The 23918-nt window shown below is 47.0% G+C and overlaps 1 protein-coding gene across 7 annotated transcripts in view; it reads right to left on the bottom strand.

Moving 5' to 3' along the window:
- Positions 1-23918, bottom strand: part of MSI2 (musashi RNA binding protein 2) — a 434263-nt gene that overhangs the window by 36136 nt on the left and 374209 nt on the right. For 6 of the 7 annotated variants that reach the window (XR_009553096.1, XM_060203807.1, XM_007526695.3 and 3 more), the window contains exons 9-10: positions 18460-18574; positions 9510-9584 (exon numbers count right to left, since the gene is read on the bottom strand). Coding sequence is in view for 6 of the 7 variants with exons in the window: in XM_060203807.1 (XP_060059790.1) it covers positions 9510-9584; positions 18460-18574 (190 nt within the window). In the remaining variant the exon portion in view is untranslated. Of the gene's footprint in view, positions 1-5919; positions 6473-9509; positions 9585-18459; positions 18575-23918 lie in introns of those variants that run through there. The other variant, XM_007526697.3, reaches the window with a different exon arrangement.

The following is a 23918-nucleotide window of genomic DNA, read 5'->3' as shown; positions in this document are numbered from 1 at the left end:
CACCATCTCAGTGAGCCCTCACACAATCCTACAAGGGAGGATTTAACAGTTCCATTGAATAGGGGAAGATATTCAGGTTCAGCAAGGTTAAAAGAAACTGTACACAATGGGGGGGGGCTTAAAAAAAGGGGTAGTAGGAACGTCCTTTCCACTACTCACTCATGGCATGGCCTGGGACAACCTCATATTCGTCCTCTGTAGAGGCAACTACTGATGTCTCAGTGCTGGGATGCTGAGAAATTCAATGAGGTGTCAGCACTGGCTGTTCAGCACGTTATTGGGCACTTGGTAAGTGCTCAGTAAGTGGAATAATAACTTTTATTTCTATTTTTATTATTATTGCCCAAGGTAATAACAGTAGCGGAGCTGAGCACTCCCCTCGGTGCCTTCCTATTCTAAAATCCTATTAATTTACATGACATTTCACACCCAAAGGGATTTAATAGATAAAATTTATAATTTTCTTGTGAGAGATAAAGGTACATTTTATCAAGAGCGTGAGCTCCAGCTTCGGTGGCTTAGTGTGACGGCAGGAGGCCAGGGGGCTGCAGGGAGCTGAGGCAGGGCCTGGGGTGGGGTGGGATAGCCCCAGCCATAGCTGACCTAGACTCAAAGAAAGTGTCTCTGGGAAGGACTCTGCTCTTTCCTTTTAGCTCAGGGAAGAAGAAGGAGTGGAGCCACACATTTGCCTGCCTGGTTTTGGCCTGGTACTGTCACAGACCTTTAAATTCACACTTTTGGATAGAGAAATTGAGAGGGAATGGGGAAATAGAGGGGAGGGAGGGAGGGAGGGAGGGAAAGAGGGAGAGAAAGAGAAAGAGGGAGAGAGAGAGAGAGAGAGAGAGAGAGAGAGAGAGAGAGTCCTTTCACTACCTTCCTCCTTTACATGGGGACCAGAGGCTTGAATCTTGGTCCCTGTGCACTATAATATGCTCATTTAACCAGGTTCAAACTTTTTTTTTTTTAAAGCTGCAACCTTCTACTTGTTTTGCTAAAGGCAATTAAAACTAAGAAGCTTGAAGAAAGGTCACTGAGTTTTTGCTGTCAGGCTTACGGGGACTTTGTGAGCCTAGGAAAACTGAGAGGGGAACTGAGAAAGGCAGTGCTTGGGGCTGGGGGTCTGCTAGTACTAGAGCTCACGGCAAGGAGACAAAGTCCTGGTCACAGCATGCTCACTGCTGCCCCTGTTGGAGCCAGCTAGAGCATTGCTGGCTTATAAGCAATCTCTACCTAGAACAGGCATCGCCTTTTCACCCAAGCACCAGGTCAGTTAAGAGGGTCCCAGTGAGGAGGAAAAGGCAAAAATCAATAGCTCCATTTGACAGATGTCTCTGCTTCAGACCAGATGACTCAACTAGAACTTACCTTGCTATAGCCCTGACATGAGGGGCTTTCCTCCCTGAAACTTCTTTCCTTCATTACTGAAACTGAGGTAATCTGAGGCCCAGAGGGGACTCACACCTCCAATCTCCTCATTTCTTGCCTGAGCAGCACACAGTGCTGGGGTACCAGGGAGCCCAAGTGTGCTTTTAGCCCCATTCCCTTTCCTTTACATCGAGGAGTTTCTAGAGGTGTGGAACACTGATGACAAGCAAAACCACAATTCCTATCAACTCTGACTGCTCCAGTTCATTTGCTCAGACATATATTAAGTGCCCACTAGACTCCTCATTTCTGCTTCCATCTGGGAACAGCCACAGCTCCTGGATTTCCAGAGAAAAGAGCACAGAGGGGCCTTCTCCATCCACAGGCCTCCACCCCAGATCCAGTATGTCTGGCTGCTTCCTCTTCCCCATCTTTTCCTAAAGCAGCAGACAGCCTTCCTAGCTAAGCTCGCCTTTAATATTCGAACGAGAGGACAAATCCCAGTACACATAGGGCCAGGTGGCACCAGGGAGGACTGGCCATGGGAGGAGCTGGCTTGTGATGGAAACTGCCTGCAAATCATTCTGTGGAGGGGGTAATCCCTAGAGCTGTGTGGATTAGAGGCTGTAATGAGACAGATGTAATGAGACAGCAAGGGCTGCTGTGGCAGGAAGGGCCCTACTTTCACCAGGGAGCCTCTCTGTTCAGGGTGCTGAGACACCTAGCTGTGGGTATCTGAGTCCCCAGTTATGTCAGTGCACCTTGGAATCCAACCAACTAGCCCACTGTGTGTGTGTGTGTGTGTGTGTGTGTGTGTGTGTGTAGGCAGGTTTCCCTGCTAGTGAGGAAGCAGTACTGCTCAGTGGGCTCCACTCTGGAATCCAGTGAGAAGGGGCAGTGTCTGAGGGTTCACCAAGCTACTTCTCTGGCAGAGTGGTGAGAGAAGAGCCAAGTACAACCTTAAGAAGGAGGAGAATCCTGGTGTTTGAATCATACCCCACCAAGGCGGGGTGGGCAGTGATCCTAAACACTGGTCTGTGATCCCACCACTGTGACCTGAGGCCACCTCCTGTGATAAGACGGCAGACTTGGATGAGATCAGGAAACCGGCACTCAGGAAAGATCAGTAATGGCCTCTCCCATGGGGACCAAGCATGGGGTCTTTACCACTTATACAGGCTGGAGGAGCAGGTGGATGAAAGGGCACTGGAGCCAGGGCCTTGCTGTGGCAGATTTTACCAACTCAGGCAGGACCCTAGTTAACAGTATTTCTGAACACTCTTACAAAATGATGTGAACTGGATAGAACTGACAGGAGGAGTGTGTGAACTGGTTCAGGAAACTGTCCCTTCTCAGAAGTCAAGGCCAAGAGTGGTGACATCATCCTCTAAAGGTGAACTCTTTTCTCTCCTAAGCACTCTGCTTTTTTACAGTCAAGTTAAGCCTCTCCAGATAAGACTAAGCACTCAGCTTGTGCCTTTGCTTCAGACCAGATGAGGTGCTGTAGCCTTGACACTGACGGGGCCACGCCCCTTTCTCCAGTACTGTCATCTTTAGAGTGGCAGAGCACCATCCCAAACCAAAACACTGTCAGAAAAAAGGAAGGCAAAATAAGTGGCAAGTAAGCATGAGTTCCTGACCCAGCAACACACAGGCATCACTGATCCATCACAAGACCCCTTTCTGCTGAGGTGGGAGTTGGTCTGAAAATGATTGCTCCAGGAAGGCAGTAGCCGTCAACCCTGGCCTCTGACATGGAGGCTTCCATAGTTGAAGAGGCAGAGGTGCAAACTGGTACTTCCAGAACCAGAGCCCAAGGTCTCCCTACCTGGGACTTGCACAGTGTCCTGGAGGGAGTACTGAGCCTGGGAGGCAAGCCTGGCTCTCCTGATGGCTCCAAATGCTCCAAGACTGAGGCCATACCAGTAGCTAAGTCTTTGGCATCTTGTTAACCCCGTGCTAACTGTTAGTGTTGAAATTGTCCCCCAAAGGGCCACCAGTCAGTCCTAAGGTAAGAGAGAAGAATGAAGCCAAGAAAAAGGAGAAACAGAGGTAGGGATGCAGAAAGGGAAACATGCTTCTGAATTCATCCTTGTAGTTTCCATGCTGACCGTCCACCTCTCCAGATCTCTCCGGATACACTTTGGAAATTTGACCATATTGAATTACTCCTCTACTTAAAATCCTATGTTGGTTTAGCATATATGGAAGGATCAGCATATATATATATATATATATATCAGACTTGAATTTCTGAACCTGTGACTCAGCCCAGCTCTTTCAAGTCTAATCTCCCCCTTTCCTACCCAGGATGCTCCCCATCCACTGGATCATTATTCCCACGTTCTCTCTCAGGTTGGTGGGAGAAATGGCTGTGCCCCATATATCTTCCATTTTTCTTCTTTAGTACAAGGCTACACCCCATTTAAAAATATTATTAATTATTACTACTAAGCTGGACATATGGTACCTGGACTAAAAACACTTCTGAGATTCCCTTCAGCTGAAACTGGAAATGTAACTAAGGTCTGACCAGTAAGCAGCACACATGGCTTCAAGAAAAAAAAAATTAAGAGAAGAGATGCTCTTTTCTGGGACGAGTATATAAATGGTGAGTGTTGGAGCAACTTTCTTAGACAATGAGGTGGAGTCTTAGATGGAGGAGGACAGAACAAAAAGAGAGAAGAAACCTAGGCTCTTAATGCGACAGAAGCATATCCTAGCTTTTATGTGTTTTTAAGAGATGGGCGAGAAAATCAACTTCTTATTTTGTTTAAATCATTATTTTGTACTCCCTTACTTTACTTTCTTCATATCTGGTTTACTTTGGAAGCATGTCGTTTCTCTGGGACATATGTCCACCTTTCCTTGACCTGGCTTTGTAAGCCCTGCAAAGCCCTTGTTTCGGAGTCACCAGCAGGCAGTTTCATTGGGGTGATGAGGAGGAAGACTCAGTTCATTCCAGGGACTGCCATAATAAAAACATCAATGTCCATTACTTCCAGATGCAAAATGTTCACCAATTTACAAGGCACACTCACACGTACGAATTATCCAACTTAGTTCTAATACGCTAACAAGGCATTCTTATTGTCCCCAGGGCTGAGAGAGCTAAGTAACTTGCTCAAGGTCACACGGCTACTACATGGCCAAATGGTACCTGAAAGGATGCCCAGCACTTCTTCCACTGCACTACTACAGGTGCCTCCTCTGCCCTGCACTGCCCAGGGGAGTAGGGAAGCCAGGCACGTGCAGAACATGCAGGGTCTGGTGGGCACAAGCACGCACATGAGCTCCCACACACCTGGTGCTCAGATGTGAAGAGCCCCAGCTGCTCCAGTGGTGCTGTCAGTTGAGGGCAGCAGTGACAGAAGGGGTGTGGGTGTGTGAAACTTGTGGCTGCTGTGTGTGGAAGTGCTGCTCAAGGACAGACCACCTCCAGCAAGAGCAGGGACATGAGGAATCAGGGAGAGCTGGGGACAGGCTGCAGCCAGAGGGAGTTAGCATGCTTTCAGAAACTGCACTCGGCTGTCAGCGGCCCCAGTTATTTGGTGCATTCACCTCCCCCGGAGCGAGAACAGGACACTGTCAGGCTAAGAGACGGTAGCACACAGCATGTCCGTGGTAAACAATTTATTTTTCTACCTTGGTTGCTTACAAGGGGGAAAAAGAAAACGTCATTAGGGAGAAGCACAGACGAACTATTTACAGAGATGAAGCAAATTCACAATGGCTAAAACGTTTGTGAGGCAAGCATTCTAGGGCAAGTTCACCAAAGCAAAGCAATACACAGCAGAATAAAAATAAAGGTGTGTGGGGGGGAGCCATACAGATTAAAAAACAGAAAACAAAGTACACACACACACACACACACACACACACACAAAGCCTGTGGGAAAATAAAAGGAAGCTAACTGATCATTACATCAAGCATCTTCAATGAGATAAGCAAAACAGCACAGGTGGGGAGTCTCAAGGACACTGTCATCCAAATGGATGCCATGCTCACATCAGTGCATCTGATCAGTGCACATGGGTCACTTCTCACAGACTATGGAGGATGAACAAGCGGGGGCTCTTGAGGGTCCAGCTGAACTGTACTTCATTAACCTAGGGAATGGGGAGATTTCAAGTGAAGAGGGTGGGGACTAGGGGAGAAGAAAGCCCTTCTGGGGGTGCTGGCTGAGGAGTGTGACTGAGCCAGGTGGGCCCTCTGTGTGGTGCCCCTTCCCACCTTAGGGGGCCAAGTGGCCCTTGTATGGCAGTGGCCAGGCAAGTGGGTTACAAGGGGCCGGGGGATGTCCCCAGTATGGATCAGTGCCTACAGTGCTGGAGACTTCAGTAGGTGACTTTAGTGTCTCTACTTGAGACACTAAGTGTGCTTATTTAGGGGCCACTACATGAGGGAGTGGCCCCCAAAAGACAAAGGAAACAAGATAGTGTTTATATAGTTACTCCTCTCCATGAAGTTTCTCACATTAGTATTTACTGAAGTGTGTGTGTGTGTGTGTGTGTGTGTGTGTGTGTGTGTGTGTGTGTCTGTGTGTCTGTGCGTGCGTGCGCGTTTTCACTCATTTTTGGTTCTGTCCAACCACAAACAGGACACAGGGAATCCTATTAGGCATTTCCACCCACTGAGAACTAACAACACTTAGCAGCTCATCCCATGAAATGTTCCAACAAGACTGTTTGCCTGTTAATTTAAAGTAACTTGTCATCTTCTTCCGGGATTCCCTGGAAGACTCTCCAAAGTTTGTGAGAAGTTCCCCTCTGGCCCCATCACATTCTGGGAAATAGGGGACAGGGTAGGTGCCTTATACATTACAGTATGTTCAAGAAGCAAAGCGGGAAGAGACTAGAAAGTAAAATAAAAAAAAAATGATTGAGAGAAACAATGAGGAGATGAGTCTTCTCCATGAACTAAAAGTGAGAAAAGAAAGTCCATTCCAACAGGCAGCTAGGACAGTCTCAGTGGGCACTGACAGAAGCTGAGGTGGCCCGGCCGAGTCTGTGTCCTCTCTCTAGCAATGGTAGCAAACCCCAATGTGTTATGCCTCTCTGAAGAGCTAGTTGATAAAAACCATGTCTTGTGAAATTGGCAAATATTCTGCAAAATGAAATAAGAACAGAAATTAATAGATTAAACTGCAATGAATAGCCCAGAGGGGGAGAGAGAGGACATGGGAGAACACCAATGAGGATCATTATCATTCGCATCTGAGTCCCGGTTCCCAGGCTGCAGGTGGGGTGGTGCTGGTGGTGCCTGGGAAGACTTCTGCACCTTGACGGTGGAGCCGTCTCCACAGTGGCTGGTCTTCCCTCGAACTTTCTAGCAAAGAACTGCAACTGGTCACTCTAATGCTATTTTATTTTTTCCTGCACTGAGATCTTGCTTAATTTTACTATACTAGACCAGTTTCTCACTCAGAAGTAAAGACAGACAGATAGACCGAGAGGGAGAGACACCACAACACTGGATCTTCCTCTGGTACCGGGGCTTGGACCTGGGCTGTACACATGACAAGGCAAGGACACTACCTGGTGAGCCATCTCTGTCCCCAATACTCATCCAGAGTCCTCACTCTTGGCAGGTCTCACTTACTCTCACGGAACCCTAGTTATGAGCAGAGGCTGGTGTTGCCTGAGTCACCTGTGCTGCCATAGGATAACTGGGGCTCCACTGAGGACAGTGGAAACCAGACAAGATGGGCACACACAGCAAGGAAGAAGGGGAGGACCTCTGGTAAAAGGATCAGCCAGGCGCCTGGGCTTCATAGCTCTGAGTGAAAGCACATAGGGAGAAGTGTCAGCAGCTCTCCGGAGCCTGGTCTCCTTTTATTTCTCTCAGCTTTCCACATTTTACTGCCCCACCAGGAGGGAAATGAAAAGGCCTGGAAGAGACATGGGGCCATGCCCACTGTAAGACAGACCAGAGATGGGGAGCCGTAGAACAGGCACAGGGAGGGCACAGCAAAAACAAAGTCACAAAGAAAAACATCAGGACTATCTCATGGGGAGACACCAGTGTTCTAAAAGTCATCAGCACAGAGGACTCAGTCTGACAGGGGAGAGGGGAAAGCCAGACCCACTAGAGACATCTCTCACTGCCATGAGGCAGGTGTTAGCATTCAACAGTTCCCTGAGCCAAGTGGTTGAGCTTACTTCTTGAGGGCAGCCATCGCTTCCTGAGCTTTGACTGCAGAATCACAGGGCTTTGAAGTTGGATCTCTCTACTGCCTGGGGAGGCACCTGGATTGGACAGAGCTACCACTCCTCATGAGGTAGCTCTTGGGGTTTAGGGCATGGGGACCTGCTAGGGACAGACTCTGAAACTAGTCTGACTCCTAACAAGGGACAAAGGAGGCTACTAGGTCCAACCACGAGGCTATCTCTGCCCAGTCCACACCCTGATGCTCTTTGTGGTCACTGATAGCTATTGGTGAAGACAACCAAAACACCTCCAGGATGAAAATGTTAAGGATGGAGAGAAGGGCAGAACAATCGCATCTCAAGGGCCAGGGAGCCTCTGTCTGCACATTTTCAAGCTTGATTTCTGTCCCATTCAAACCCAGCTGATGTGTTAAGCTGCAGGAGCTGGCGACGACAAGTGATAAACAGCTGGGTCCTCCAAAGCCACTTTGCGTCTCTTCTCCCTCCTTAGCCGATGGGAAGGGCTGGGTAGCTGGGGTCCCTGTCTCGGAGCATTCTCCCTGAAACTCCCCACACCAGCTCCCAGGGCTCTGAGGGCAGGTTCTCAGAGGAGGTGCACACCGAGTGGACTCTGCACTGTGCCTGGCCTACAGTGGCTTTTGCTTTTCTGCTTCCAAGGAGATTTGGCCACAGAAGCTGCAACCTGCCATGGGGGAGCCTGTGGAAGATTCCATGGAGCCTGAACCACTGGGAGACTGCACGACCACAGGAGACACATCAGGGGCGTCCTTCCATACAGTCTACCTCCACTGCTACTGCCTGGACCAGTCTGCCCTCCCATCCTTACCCCTACAGAGTCCAGCAACTAACCTACTCAAATACCTGGTCTGCAGCAGCCAGAAGTGAGGCCTAGAGAGGCCAGGTGGCCTGTCTATGGCTGTGGGCACCAGGACAAGGGCCAAGGGCCTCTGTCACTTGCTGAGAATTTTGTCCATGTAAGACATCACTTCAAGTGTCCCCAAAGTCTTGAAACATCCCACCCCAAAGGTCATTCTGAGGGAAAAGCTGAGGTGAGCTCTCATGCACCCTCACCCAGTCCTGCCTTTCTCTCTCTCCAAAGGCTTCAGAGCACCATTCCCACAGGAACACAGCCTTTGTGCCCTCCTGCTGCTCAGCTCTGACACCCCAGGCCTCCTGATCTAGGGGGGTGGTCCCCAGCAGTGAACTCCACCTGAACTCAGCTTCCTACAGATGCTCTTCCCTAGCACAGAAACCAGGAGGACAAACCCCCTTCCTAGTGCCCACTCACTTTCTTTGTACAGAGACACTGCCAAGTACCCCATGTCTGGCTGGCTGGCTCTCTAAGGGGAAAAGCAAAGTCTGAGAAACATGGTTTACTTAAGCACCCTCCCCTCATCCTTAGGACACCTGTGCTGAGCTATCTCAGGTGGTGTCCCAGCCTTCCCCAACTACTTCAAAGCTGGAGCAGCATGGGTGTGTGAACAGCCATCATCTCATGCTCTGCCTCCAATCTGACAACCACACAAAAGGGAGTGAGACTCTAAACAGCAACCAGCCCCCCCCCCCCAATAGCACAGCATCAACACAAGAAAAGTGTGTGGGGGGTACAGAAGGAAGGAAGAGAGCTAACACTGGGGGGGGGGATCCCCAGGCTGTGAGTTCAGTCCCCAGTGAGAAAGAAACACTAGAGGGTTTAGAAAAAGGAGGGCAAAGGAAGGGAGGACCCCACCCAGCTCTTCCCCAACCGCCCCCCCCCTCGCACCCTCCCCTGCAAAGTCACCACTCTCAGATACTGGTGCAGCGACATGCTCATGTTAACCAGAAAACCTGGAGCAATAGTCCAGCCCTGGAGTTAAGTGGATTTGAAACTTAGCACATACAGGGGATTTCTTGAATAGGTGTGTGTCTCTTTAGGGGTCAACCCCTTCTCCCCGACAATGTAGCCCATCTCCCTGGGAGACAAAGAAACTCACCTGGAAACTGGTAGCCATAGCTAGGAGCAAATCCAGGGTAGCCACGACCATAGGTCGCCACGAAATTGGGATAGCCTGGAACAGAGAGACCACAGTCCTGTGAGTACAGCTGCTGGGGCCTGGGGAGAAACCCCAAGGAGGGCAGGGATGTGAAACAGCTGGAGTAATTTTCCTCCACAGAGGGGTCCCCCCCACAGTACTTGGGGCCACTCATCTCCAGTGCCTGGGGGGCACAACTGTCAGCTTGCTGGTAATTAATCCGTATTTGGGCAGAGAGACCACCCCCTGCAGCCCGCATACTTTCTTGAACCGGCAGAGTAAATGCCAGGCACTAGCACCAAACACAGGCCCTGCGCCTAGCTCTGACATTTGGAGAGCTTACCCTGAATGTACTTTACTTTAAGGCTATTGACAGTAGGAGATTAAAGTCCTTGTAATGCCTCCTCCTGAGGCAGCAGACTGCAGTGCTAGCACCAGACAGCAGCTTGAGTCCTTGGGACAGGGGTCACACTTGAGCAGGGAACTCAAAGCTGACCCTGTGCCTCTGGGGGCCTCAGTTTCCCAGGGTCAAGCAGGGACACCGCACAGGAGAGCCAATCTCTCCTTGAGGCCCTTGGAGGGTGGGAAGAGACTGGTGGTTGGTCAAATGTGTACCAAGTAGCATGGCCATGAGGCTTTGGGCCATTTCCCTAGCCAGTCTCTGCAGACAGTCTAGGGTGAATGGTCCATCTCAGGGTCCTGTAGGGGTCGTTGCTGGGCTGGATATGGACCCTGAGGAGATGCCTCTGGCAAGTGGTGGTATGGGGCTGGTATTGTCTTCCATGAGCTTCTCCAAATCCTCCAGTGAAATATTATACCAGCGCTCTACCTCCCACCATGCCCACTCAGGCCTCTTCGACTCTTTGCATCCTTTCCCTGGGGGGCAGACTACAAAGAAGGAAGGTGTGGCCTTCTTTGACTGTATTTCTGCTGGTGACAGAGATCCAAGGCTCCTCTGCCCCCCACTTCCCCACCCCTAACACATAAATAAGCGTTTGGATATAAAACACCATATCATCTCCCCTGCCCTGCCCACCCAACCACCACTAACTACTACAAACTAAACTTGCACTGTAACCCATGAGGTGGATGCTTGTGATTATTTTGAGGTTGTCCAGCTCCTGAATCCCCTTCTCTGTGGTTGAGTCTTAGGGAAAAGCTTGCCTCACGTCACGGGAGCTGAAAAGGGCCCCTTCCATATTCTTTGAGTCAGGCAGCTAGGAAGCAGGCTGTGAATTTGGGTCTGGTCAGTAGAAGTCTTCAGGGTCTGGCGTCAGGAGGGTAAGATACAGGGATGGTTCAAGACTGAGTCTGGTTATCAGTTAGCAGAGTTCAGATCACCCAGCTCCCTGTTCTTCAGTCTTCCTGGCAATTCCAATTGCTCCCCACGCCCCTCCCAATCAGCTCCTTTGCTGATAGTAGCCAGAGCTGCTTCTGTTGCTCACCACCAGAACACTAGTGGAAAGCTGCTGGAATGGCTGAGTTTATGGCAGTTGCCAGACATGTGTTTCAGGTGTTAGCTGTTTCTTCTTCTTCTTCTTCTTCTTCTTCTTCTTCTTCTTCTTCTTCTTCTTCTTCTTCTTCTTCTTCTTCTTCCTCTTCCTCTTCTTCTTCTTCCTCTTCCTCTTCCTCTTCCTCTTCCCTTCCTCTTCCTCTTCCCTTCCTCTTCCTCTTCCTCTTCCTCTTCTTCTTCTTCTTCTTCTTACCCTATAGGTAATGACTACGGAAATAAAAACCAGGGGGCCAGGTGGTAGCACAGCGGGTTAATCACAAATGGTGTGAAGCACAAGGACCAATGTAAGGATCCCAGTTTGAGACCCTGGCTCCCCACCTGAAGCAGGTCTGCAGATGTCTATTTCTCTCCCCCCCCCCACCATCTTCCCCTCCTCTCTTCATTTCTCTCTGTCCTATCCAACAACAGCAATAACAACAATAACAATAAGGGCAACAACAATGGGAAAAATAGCCTCCAGGAGCAGTGGATTCATAGTGCAGGCACTGAGCCCCAACAATAATCCTGGAGGAAAAGAAAGAAAGAAAGAAAGAAAGAAAGAAAGAAAGAAAGAGAGAAGAACCAGTCACTAAATTCTATGCACTCTGGCACCATAATATAGAGTGTGCTAGTCTTCTGGCTGCTGTTCGCAGAGTTTTTATGTCTTAGAAAGTCAAGAGACACACAAGCCCTCCCTTCCTTCGTGCTTGTTGATACCGTAGCATCTGCTATGGCCAGAACAGAGGTTCACAGGACTGATGTCAAGAGGTGGGGGTTCCAACCCAGCCTTTTGCCCAAGGCCATGCCTGTGTGTTGTGTGTGTGTGTGTGTGTGTGTGTGTGTGTTTGTGCGTTGCGTGTGTGGGGGACACACACACACAGTACATTTTCCCCCTACTGGGAACTCTAGTCTTGCAGGTTTCTTGCAGCAGTGATGATTCAGAATGCTCAACATAGACCAGTTTTGCTCCTTTCCCTTGCTCTAGCCAGAGCTTCTCCAAACTGGTCACCACTCACTGTCCAACAGACCTCTTTCTGCCTCAAACTGGTCACCACCTGCTCCTTCACTGTGCACTTATTTGGCAACATCGGGAATCTCAAGATGGAGAGATGGCCAGATAAGATAAGATGAAGACATGGCAGGTTTGTCTCAACTGCTAGGCAGCAGGACCCAAGTATGACCCTGAATTCAACCCCCCAAGTTCTGGCTCCGGAAGGGAAAGAAGGGAGAAGGGATAGAGATTGAATCTTTGATACCTGGAGTGAACACACATACTGGCTCCTTCCTTGATATTTGTTTCATGGCTGGCCAGCTCAGTTCTCCTCCAAATTAATCATCTGCTATCAAATTAGATCTTTCAGCACTAGATTTCTTCTACCATTATTTTAGTAATATTGATAAACAGATTGTATGCCAGCAGTCAGATCACTACTGCCTAGGTGATTCTTTTGGGTGAAAAATGACTTCTTTGCTTCTGACTTCAGCACTAGGTGGTGGTGGGGGCGGGAGTGTACAAGGGGAAATAAAATAGTTTAATGTTAACCTGCCAGTAAAAGGAAGAGCCCTGTGTGTGACCTCTAAGGATGGCCAGGGTGGAAGACAGTGGCGCGCCCAGTCCCTCCCTGATTCAGTCCACCAGGACGATTGCATTGCAACTGCTTTCTTTCTGATTTACCCAGAAATCTTCAACTCGAGGCTCACCCCGATTTTGGGCCTCACCTCAATCTTCCTGGACACGTCAATACTGACTCCTCAACAACAAAGATGAGAATTTGGCACCTGCCAGAAGTGGGGGAATCTTATCATTGACCCCCCTATTCCCCCCCAAATCACTGAACATCCTCTGGGTCAGGCAGATGAAATCATAAATTTATAATACAACATTACTTCAATTTTCCTCTTCATTTACTGCTGTGCAGCCCATCTCTGCTCCAATGGCTCACAGCCCCAGCCACATGGAGGAAATTGGCTGGCTGCATATCAATAGCACATTATAGCAGCCCCACACGGCCGCACCATCAAGCCACATTACGGTGAGATGACCCAGTCACCGCTTCCATTAGCAGCTGGGCCCCTCCCGCACTGGCCACTGCACAATTTATCTGCTCCAGTACTCTGGATGCCTGATCAATCCCACAGTAATTATCTCTTGTCACTAAAGAAAAAACCAGGCCTTCTGCCTGGATGACTACCCTTCTTGCAGATAGGCTTTCCATTGTAGGGTGGGAATAAAAACCCTCAGAAATCAACAACAGAATTTGAATCTGCCCGTCAGCTCTGGGGGATGCTAGGAAAGCTCTCAGAATGGTGGCTCTCAATATTTGCTCCCAGCCTGAACGATGTTTGCATTCTAGATAGGCGCATGATTCATCCTCTCCGGTTCTGTTACTCAGCTACTCAGTCTTGGAAAACTGCTTAAACCAGGCCCCTGACTTGAAAGAGACAGGATTCGAAGGTTGTTTATGCAGGGAGCTGCCAGAGTGTGACATATCTGCTGCGTGGTGTGCAGAGCATTGCCTGGGGGCACTGTGTCAGCTCCATGAGGTTTGCAAACAGATGCAGCATCAAGTGCCGAGAGTCCTTCGCAGACAAGGGTGTGAAGGCCAAAGGCTGTAAGGATGTTCAGCCTCCAGAGTCATCTGGACAACCAGGCCTCCTCCAGGCCTGCCTGATTTGAATTTATCTTAATTTAAGATATACACAACAAAAGCGTCAGTGCCTCAGCTGTGTGAGTCACATCTTCAGTGCTCCACAGCCACAGGCAGGCAGTGGCCACCATCTTAGGCAGTGCAGATACAAGTCCTGTTAGGTGGCCCTGCTCTAGAAGAAAAATGGCAGCTGGGCAGTGGCACAGCTGGTTGAGCACACACGTTACCCTGCTCAGGAACTGGGGTTCAAGCTCTTGACCCTCACCTGAAGTGGGGAGGCTTCATGAGCAGTGAAACAGTACTGTGGGTACCTGGTCTCTCTCTTTACCCCTCTCTGTCTTGCTAACCCTCTCAATTTCTCTGTCCTATCGAATTAAAAATAGTAAGAAATAAATATTCAGTAAAAGTGAAGGATTGAAAGTTGGCTTTCCTCTGTCTACCAGAAAATAGCCAAACACAATCCTTGGGAATGATTTCAGCAAATATTTTTGAAATGACAAATCCCAGTTGAAATTACTACTGAGTGGAGACATGCAGCTCCAAATTCCAGCCCCTCTCCTTTTGACCTGTTAGTGAATGCCAGCTGCCTGATTACATCTCCTGCATGCTTTCTCTGCAGAGGGTTTTATGTCAGGGAACACTCAGACAGGATGTCTCAAGGGCTTCTCAGGAACAGCACTATGGAGGGTGTCTCTGGTTGTCTTCCACTGGTCAGCAGTGTTTTTTCACTGCTGAACCTGCCAGGGCGAGGCCTCAGCAAGGAGGCATTTATTTCTCTTCCTTCAGCATGAAACATGTTACATAGTGTGTGCCCAGCAAGGTCAAGAAGAGTTAAAAGTCCATGGGGATTATGTGGTTATGGGCAGAGAAGGCCATGGGGAGTCAGACATATCCAGAGTAATTATGTGTTTGTCTTTACTGAGTCTATTTTCATTAGCAAGAATCAAAGGCATTCCAATGCGCTGGGCTGAATATCTGTGGGCACCTTTTTGCTGCTGTATGGCAGTGTTGAATTATGTATTCAAAAGGACCTTTTCTAAGGTGTTGGTGATGCTAGTTTCGTCCCACTCAGTGGCAGGGAGGCTCAGCCTAAGGATGAACCTTCTTCTTCTCACCACATTTTCTTAAAAGAGTTCCCACTGGGATGATTATCCTATGATTCTGTCAAAAGCTGTGGAAACTGAAACCCAAACAGCTGTAGGACCATTTCCAAGCATTTCTGCAGCCCTACCGAGAGATCAAGAAAGAATAACCTTGCCACTCTATGCTCATCAACCTCCCTCTGATCAGACCTTCTGAAGTATGAGAGAATTGCCAAAGATGTTTAAAACTTAGTTCCACAGTTTCCAAGTCATTTGTAGACCAGCATGTTTATCTGCTTTCAGAGATCAGAGACTTCATCTCTGCTGCACCCTCAGTATCTCTAAGACTGCCAGACACTTAGGAAGTAGTCAGTCTGTGTGTGCTGAATGAATGAATTAAAAACTAATAATGTGTATACTTGTTTCTACAAATGCCTATAAGTATTATAGTTTTCACCTTTTAAAGTTATGTTTACACTAGTGAAACCTCACCTCAATGTATTGATTAATGTCCCTGTAAATCCCTGGTGTCAATAAAAAAAAAAGAATGAATGAATGAATGAATTTTGGTGGAGCCAAGATGGCAGTTTGACTACAACTCCTGACTTTCTCTCTGCAAAGCAGCAGCTTAAGTGCTGGGATATAGAGTGAGGGCAGGATTTGCAGGTCAATGGTTGAGAGAGCATACAGCAGGAGTCAAGGAGAGCCAAGGAGGAGAGTAGCAGATCGCATATAAGCTGGAGCAGGCTACAGAAAGGACACGCACATACCAGACCCTGAGCCGAGGAGCCATGCACCAGGTTCTAGATGCTATCATGATGCCAACCTGACTTCGCTGGGCATATGACCCCACCAATGTGTCCTAAAGCCCCGCCTCCCCAGATCCCTACCCCACTAGGGAAAGAGAGAGGCAGGCTGAGATTATGGATCAACCTGTCAATGCCCAAATTCAGTGGGGAAGCAATTACAGAAGCCAGACCTTCCACCTTCTGCACCCCATAATGATCCTGGGTCCATACTCCCAGAAGGATAAAGAATGGGAAAGCTATCAGGAGAGGGGATGGGATACAGAGTTCTGGTGGTGAGAATTGTGTGGAGTTGTGCCCTGCATATCCTATGGTCTTGTCAATACTTCCATTTTATAAGTAAAAAATTTAAAAAGAAATTATTATTATTATTATTATTATTATTTTATTGCCAAAGGGTTATCACTAGGGCTCTGTGCTTGCACTATAAATACACTGTTCCCTATGTCCATCTCTCCCTCTCTTTCTCTATTTTGATAGGGCAGAGAGAAATTGGGAGAGAAGGGGAAGATAGAGAAGGAGATACCTTCCTCCAGAATAGTTTTGATCCAGGGAGTCGGGCGGTAGCGCAGCGGGTTAAGCGCAGGTGGCGCAAAGCACAAGGACCAGCGTAAGGATCCCGGTTCGAGCCCTCAGCTCCCCATCTGCAGGGGAGTAGCTTCACAGGCAGTGAATCAGGTCTGCAGGTGTCTTTCTCTCCCCCTCTCTCTCTTCCCTTCCTTTCTTCATTTCTCTCTGTCCTATCCAACAACGACGACATCAAATAACAACAACAATAATAACTACAATAATGAAACATCAAGGGCAACAAAAGGGAATAAATAAAATAAATATTAAAAAAAAGAATAGTTTTGATCCATACTCCCAGTAGGGAAGAGATGATAGAAGGAAGAAGATAAGAAGGATCTGAATTCCAGCTCCATCAGGACCCAAAGAGAGAGGAGGAAAAAGAGAGGAACATTTGGATGTAGTAATAGGATCATGAGTGGCTTGGAAGGGAAGAGAGGACTGGACCTGGAGAAAAAGGGGGCAATTATGTACAAATCTAGACAGATAGTTGTAGAGATGATAGTTAAACCATTTCTGCAACCTTGGGAGAACCTCAGTGGTTTGCAAAGGAGGCATTGGGGATTCAGAGAGAGGTCTGGTGGTGGGAAAGGTGTGGAATTATAACCCTGTTGGCATGTAATTTTGTAATTCAATATAAAATCACTAATAAAATAGAGAGAGAGAGAGAGAGAGAGAGAGAGAGAGAGAGAGAGGAAGAGAGGGAGGGAGAGAAGGAGAGAGAGATACCTACAGGCCTGCTTCACCGCTTGTAAAGCATCCCCCATGCAGGTCGGGAATGGGGACTCAAATGAGCCCTTGCACATGGTAAAATGTGTGCTCAACCAAATGCACCACTGCCTGGCCCCCGAAAAATAGTTTTCTTTGTGAGTCAAATTCAACAGTCAAACTCTTGTTAGTGGTGATGGCAGTGATGTCAGGACTGATAGCCAGGCCTAATGCACTATGGAAGGGTGGAGGGGCTAATCAGTGTAACTCAGTGATACAGTATATGTAGTCCTGGCTTCCAGTCAGAGACCTAGGGGGAATCATGCTATGCTCATGGACATAACAGACAGCAGTCCCAGGGGTTTCTGGAAATGCAGAGAAGGCTCAGCAGGGAGCTCCAGCCAGGCTGGGGAGGCAACAGGGCAACCACACTGTGGACAGTGATATTTTGATAGGTGAGCTGGTCCAAAAACATTTTCTTTATTCTTCTGTGATTCTTCTTCATGTTAAGTCTTAAAACCCTTCCCCAGTTTTTTTTTAAAAATAATTACATTAAGGGTTTTCCTTGAAATGCTGTTACATTGAAATATTAATTTGAGAAGAAGTAATATATTGGCTATTTTTAGGATTTTTCTGGGCCATCTCTTTCCATAAAACTCGCCAGAATAAGTTTACCTGTCCTTGTTATTTCCTCAAATATATACAATTCCTTTTAAAAAGTGATAAGACCATGGAGAGTTTTATAAATTTAAAACTAAGTCGAATTGATTTAAACAGCAGCAAATCTGAAAGTACACAAAGAGCTTATCAAACAATATAGGAGAGTGACTCTTAGCCAAACCAAATGAAAACCCATTAAAACTAGACAGGATCATGTGCCTGAATGGAATTTTACCATTAACTACCATTTATCCCATTTAATTAGTATTTTCCTGACACACAATAACTTGCACTAAAATACCGTTCTCTCGCCTTGAAATTTCTAATTATTGTTGCGACCCATGCCATTACGCTTCTCCACTGCTTTCTCCATCTTTCATGCCATTTAAGCGGCAAGATTTTCAATTATCTACGCAGGACGGACAGAGATACCTTTAAGGAAGGGGCATAATATGCAACTCAATTTCTCTAAAAGCCAGGAGAGATCATTTTTTTGTCAGAACAAACACACTTTGTCTTTCATCATTTTTTTTTTTGCAAATAAAGAATAAAACAGGCTATTTAAAACATCCATTTAAATGCTAATTCTGATATCCCAATAGAAAAATGTTAATCACTTAAATAGACAGGATTATCACCCACCCTTCACACTACCCCTCCTCTCCCAAGTTCTAGAAAACATGTGACCTAGGCCTACACAAGCTAAACCAGCTAGGAGACCTTAGGGCTCTAATTCCCAGTAGAGAGATCTGAGGCAGAGAACTTTCGCTCCTCTTGCAGAAGAGAGTGGAAAAGAGAGCTAGTGATATCAAGAACCTCTTATGAACCAGGCGTGGGACAAGATGACATCCACTCACCCATTCAACTCAGCTCATTTAATGGGCAGTTTTGCAAGAATGATTACTCTCCCCGGTCCCTAGTACCTCCCCACCCCCACCTCCGACTCACCCAGCATCCCCATGCCAAGCATGAACGCATCCATGGTGTAAGGCAGTCCCCGGGCCCGGCCTCTTGTCCCAGGTGGGAACATGACTTCTTTTGGCTGAGCTTTCTTACATTCTACCTGTTAAACAGAAAGGTGAACAGATGAGATGCAAATAAATTCCACGTAAATGTCAAATGCAGAACTGATCTGGTTGAGCTAAGTTATTTTTAGCCTTGCTCCTTACTCACTGTAAAAATAGCCATGCCAAGTAAATGGCCTGCAAAATAAATATTTAAGAAAACACACCACTCGTGCAAATCCTGCTTTGGAAAAACCTACAAGGATGAAATAATGGTTTGAAGGGCTGGCAAGGAAGCCAGCTGAAGATACACATGCATCAACTGGGGTTCAGATGGAGACATGTCAGGAAGCCTGAAAGTAAGGAGACAGAGGGTGGGGGCTTGGGGCGTCTGTGGATAATTCCAATGGCAACTGTAACAACTCCTCATAGCTGGATGTTCCTCTACATGATTACAAATTGGTTTTAGGTTCCTCCAGGTTGGCCGCTCCTTAAGAAAGGCCAGTGAGCTCTAATTCTTAACTAAAGAGGCCACTTCATCTTGGCTCCATCTCACAGACAAGGAAACTGAGCATCAGAAGGTTTCTGTAACCTGCTGCAAGACATATCCTCACAGATGGAGGTCTGGAAGCTGGATTTAAAACATCTCTAGATCAGCGAAGCCACCATCTCCCATAAAACCTGCTCCAGCATACTCCAGAGAGAAGTTATAAGATTAAACACTTGTTCTGTTCATCTGGATTGCTGGTTTCTCATTTTGCAGCTATGTCTTCAAGTGCTTGCTAATCTTTCCTTTCTGCCTTCCAAACTTCCTAATCCTATTCTGCTCACACCACCTAGAAGTCACTTACTTTACAGTCTTAACTGTATATAATACAGTACCTAGGAAGTAAGTAAAAAGGCTGTCTGCTGAAGTTTCCACACTTTTTTTTTTTTTAAAAAAAGACCAGAGTTCCTTAGGCCCTTGCTACACATTTACTAGCTCTTTTAAAAAATATTTTATTTATTTTCTCTTTTGTTGTCCTTGTTGTTTTTCATTGTTGTTGTAGTTATTATTATTGATGTTGTCGTTGTTAGACAGGACAGATGGAAATGGAGAGAGGAGGGGAAGACGGAGAGGGGGAGAGAAAGATAGACACCTGCAGACCTGCTTCACCACCTATGAAGTGACCCCCCTGCAGGTGGGGAGCCAGGGGCTCAAACCGGGGTCCTTGTCAGTCCTTGCGCTTTGCGCCACGTGCACTCAACCCACTGCGCTACTGCCCGACTCCCCACTTACTAGCTTTTATACATAAACTTAACAAGCATTGTTAGCTGGCAATTAAGGGTGCTTACTACCCATATTAAAGTCTGATAGGGAATGAGGAAAGGCAAGAATCAAGTATCTTACTGGAAAAAAAATCAGCCTGGGCCAAATGGTATCAAAACTCTATACAGATCCACAGCTGCTAAGGGTATCACTATCACACAGATATTTTCTATTATTCTTCACAGAGTGTCTGAGACATAAAGAAAAAAAGTGTGTAGCACATATTTTTTTAAAAAAATGTTTTATTTATTATTGGATAGAGACTGAGAGAAATCAAAAAGGGGAGGGAGAGAAACAGAGAGACACCTACAGCCCTGCTTCACCACTCGTGAAGCTTGCCCCCTGGAGGTGGGGACCAGGGTCTTGAACCTGAATCCTGTAAGGTGTGCACTTACCCAGGTGCGCCACTGCCTAGACCCCCAGCACATATTGTTTTAAAGGAGGTTTGGGGGGGATGTGAATCTGCATGGGTTATTTATTGTGGAACTACTATAACCCCAATTATGATCATTAAAATCAATTAGGGCTTAAGATTGGAGGAAAGTTATTTAATTACCTAACATATAAACTCCTCTTTCTTTAATGATACCAGGTAACAAGTGCTACTCTTTCTCATTAAAAACCATGAATGTGGAGTATGGGAGATGGCACAGTGGATTAAAAAAAAAAAAGAATTTATCCAACATCACAATTTGTGAATAGCAGACCCAAGACTTATACCAAAGTTTGTTTTGCTATTACTTTCATAGAGCATAGCCTATCTTTTCCTATTTTTAGTCATACAGGATAAAGCATTGGATTCTTAGTCATACAGACTAAAGCATTGGAGTTCTGATGGTGGGAATTGTGTGGAGTTGTACCCACTTTATCCTATGGTTTTGTCAATGTTTCCTTTTTATAAATAGAAAATAATAATTAAAAACATAATTTATCCAACATCACAATGTGTGAATCGCAGACCCAAGACTTATACCAAAGTTTGTTTTTATTACTTTCATAGAGCATAGCCTGTCGTTTCCTATTTTTAGTCATACAGGATAAAGCACTGGACTCTCAAGTGTGAGTTCCTGAGTTTGATCCCCGGCAGCACATATATCAGAGTGATATCTGGTGTTCTCTCTCTCTCCTCTCATCCCTCTCATTAATAATAGCAAAAACCAAACCATGAATGCTTAAAAAATTAAAAATAGACAAAATAGCTCAACATTCATGCTTTTTATTGAGTAAAAGGAAAGAAATGGGTATCCCTAAAGAGAAAACGTAAAGGGCACAAGCAAGTCACTCACAAATGGCCAATCAACAAGCCTGAGATGTAGCTTTTGCTTATCAGACTGACCATGATGAAAGGGTTATTTGATGTCAGAGCTCCTGAGAGTATGGGGAATAGAGGTAGAAATTTGACAACATACCCAAAGCTATAAATGTATTCTTTTTTTGGTCTAATAACTCTCCTTGTAGGGTTCAAGCCCCCAGTCCCCACCTGGGGGGCGGGGAGGTGGTAGCTTCACAAGAGGTGAAGCAGTTCTGCAGGTGTTGTTCTCCCTACCTCCAGCTTCCCTCTCAATTTCTGTCTCTGTTCCAGAACCAAAAAATGGCCATGGGGAGTGGTGGATTCACTGTGCAGGCACCCAAATCCCAGCCATTACTCCGATGGGAATAAAAAAATAATAAAATAATTCTACTTGCAGGAAATCTGTCCTGCAGAGATGTCTGGATGAGGCTATTTGAAAAAACATTCAGTTAAAAAAAAACTTTTGAAGAAATGTTCTTAATGGCCAACAACAGGGAGGCAGGTTCACCCATGCTGAGTGGAAACTATGCAGTTAATTACAGAAACTTATGCTTGGGGGTTGGGTTGGGCGGTAGTGCAGCGGGTTAAACGCACATGGCGCAAAGCGCAAGGATTCTGGTTCCAGCCCCCGACTCCCCATCTGCAGGAAGGTCGCTTCACAAGCGGTGAAGCAGGTCTGCAGGTGTCTATCTTTCTCTCCCCTTCTCTGTCTTGCCCTCCTCTCTTGATTTCTCTCTGTCCTATCCAACAGCAATGACAGCAACAACAATAACAATAATAATAACAACAACAAGGTCAACAAAAGGGAAAAAATGGCCTCCAGGAGCAGTGGATTTGTAGTGCAGGCACTGAGCCCCAGCCATAACCCTGGAGGCGAAGGAAAGAAAGAAAAAGAAAGGAAGGAAGGAAGGGAGGGAGGGAGGGAGGGAGGGAGGGAGGAAGGAACTCATGCAATAGACACTGATACTAGGAAAGCCTGAGACCAGGCAAGCCAGGACGGTTGGTCAACTGAACTGTAAGAAGGGGAAAAAGCAAATCACAGTGTCTTGGTGGAAAATATACAAGTGTACATATCCTGTAAGGGAGATGTTAAAAAGACCTACCAAAGTTGCCTTAGAATACCTTTAATTTCCCTTGTGCATATGTATTACTTATTGTTCATGTTTTCTGCTTTGAGTACTAGTGTAGCAATGCGAGAGGGAAAGGTGATTAAAAAAGAAAGCCATCAGGCCAAATTGGGTCTTCTGCATTTCTCTCCTAAGGTAACCATTTGCTCCTCTGGATGCTGCCCCCAGGAGCTGGTTTCTCAGCAGACAGCGAAACCTCATTTGCAAGAGGCTATCTGAGCCCTGGAAGATGGGTGCGCTTTGCAGAGGCAGACAGATAATTACCTAACAGCAACACCAGGATCGAGAATAATGCTGCTAACCAGCTCACTTCCTAATAGCCCTATCGGTGACAATCTATTGCATTGTCTTATGAAAACCTGCTGCCTGTTTCTAGGCAACCTGATCAACGAAAATTTCAGGTTTATACAATTTTCATTTAGGGAACATAAAGGTTAACTGACTGTAATGGGAGTATTTTAAACAAATCCACCTACTCTTCCTCTCATTGTACAGGGCTGGCAGCTCCGTTTAATTCTGCTCACTCTTTGCTGGTGCTGTTCTGGGCAGCACCAACTGTGTGGGCTCTGTCAACCACCCACTGTGTCAACTGTGAGGACTCCGAGGCCAGGGACTGTGGCATCCATGCTCTCTGGGGGATGCTGGCATGTCCTGGGCACTTGAGTGACAGGCAAAGGCAGCAGTCACAACAGGGAGGCTGGCTTGGATTGCACTAAAAGATTTCTTGGGACCAGAAGAAAGCTCACACAGCTCCCAGGTCCTCTGATGTACAGAACAAACAGAAAGGGAAGGCATTACAGTCATGCCCTGCCTGTAGCATGAGTCCTTGCAAAGGGTCAGGGGCTGCTGAGGACAAAATCCACCAGGCTGGTAGAAGCCTGGATGCCCCTAACAATCTATGATCAGTGCAGGGGTCAGGGGCTGCCCCTACTTCTCTGCCCTTCACTCCTACGTTCAGAGCACAGATTAATTCATATGCTCCTTAGGGTTAAGGAGATGCAATTTACTTAATTTAGTGTTGGAAAGAAAAGCCAGGTCCACCTCCACTTTCAAGAACTCTCAGTAACTGGAATGAACAGGTTTGTTCTATCACTGAGGAAAGGATTCAGACAGCAACCTGCCCCATGTCACTCACTCTGGCTCAGCTCCTTTCTACCTCCACCTCTCCTATTCTTTCTCAGGACCCTGTGTAAGCCCAGGACAGCTGGTGTGGATAATAGTTTCTAGTTCAACTCAAAAATGGGGAAAACCAGGCTATCTCTGCAACTCTAGCCATGCACTTAGGTCATCTGGCCACACACTATGCCCCAGTTACCCACTGCTGTGCAACAAACGACTCCCAAACTCAGTGGCTTCAAGCAACAATTTATCATTCTTTCTTGTGGTTCTGTGAGTTGACTGGGCTCAGCAGGACTAAGCTCTCATGTGCAGTTGTGGTCAGATGGTGGCTGGGGCTGGAGCCAGACAAAGCCTCAGTTTGGTGGGAGGTCCAAGATGGCTTCTGAACTCATACACCAGGAAGCCTGTGCTGGATCTGATCTGTAGGGGTACCAACTCACAGCTTTTCTGTGACACTTGCCCTTCTTATGGCTTGGCAGCTGAGTCCCAAAAGGGAGTATCCTAAGGAGGAGCACTCCAAGATCCTGTGGCGGAGCTGCTAGGCTTCTTACAACTAG

This window comes from Erinaceus europaeus, chromosome 12 (genome assembly GCF_950295315.1).
Source record: "Erinaceus europaeus chromosome 12, mEriEur2.1, whole genome shotgun sequence".
Taxonomy (NCBI): domain Eukaryota; kingdom Metazoa; phylum Chordata; class Mammalia; order Eulipotyphla; family Erinaceidae; genus Erinaceus; species Erinaceus europaeus.
Note: the sequence above shows the minus strand (reverse complement) of the source record. Positions and strands in the feature narration are given on the sequence as shown.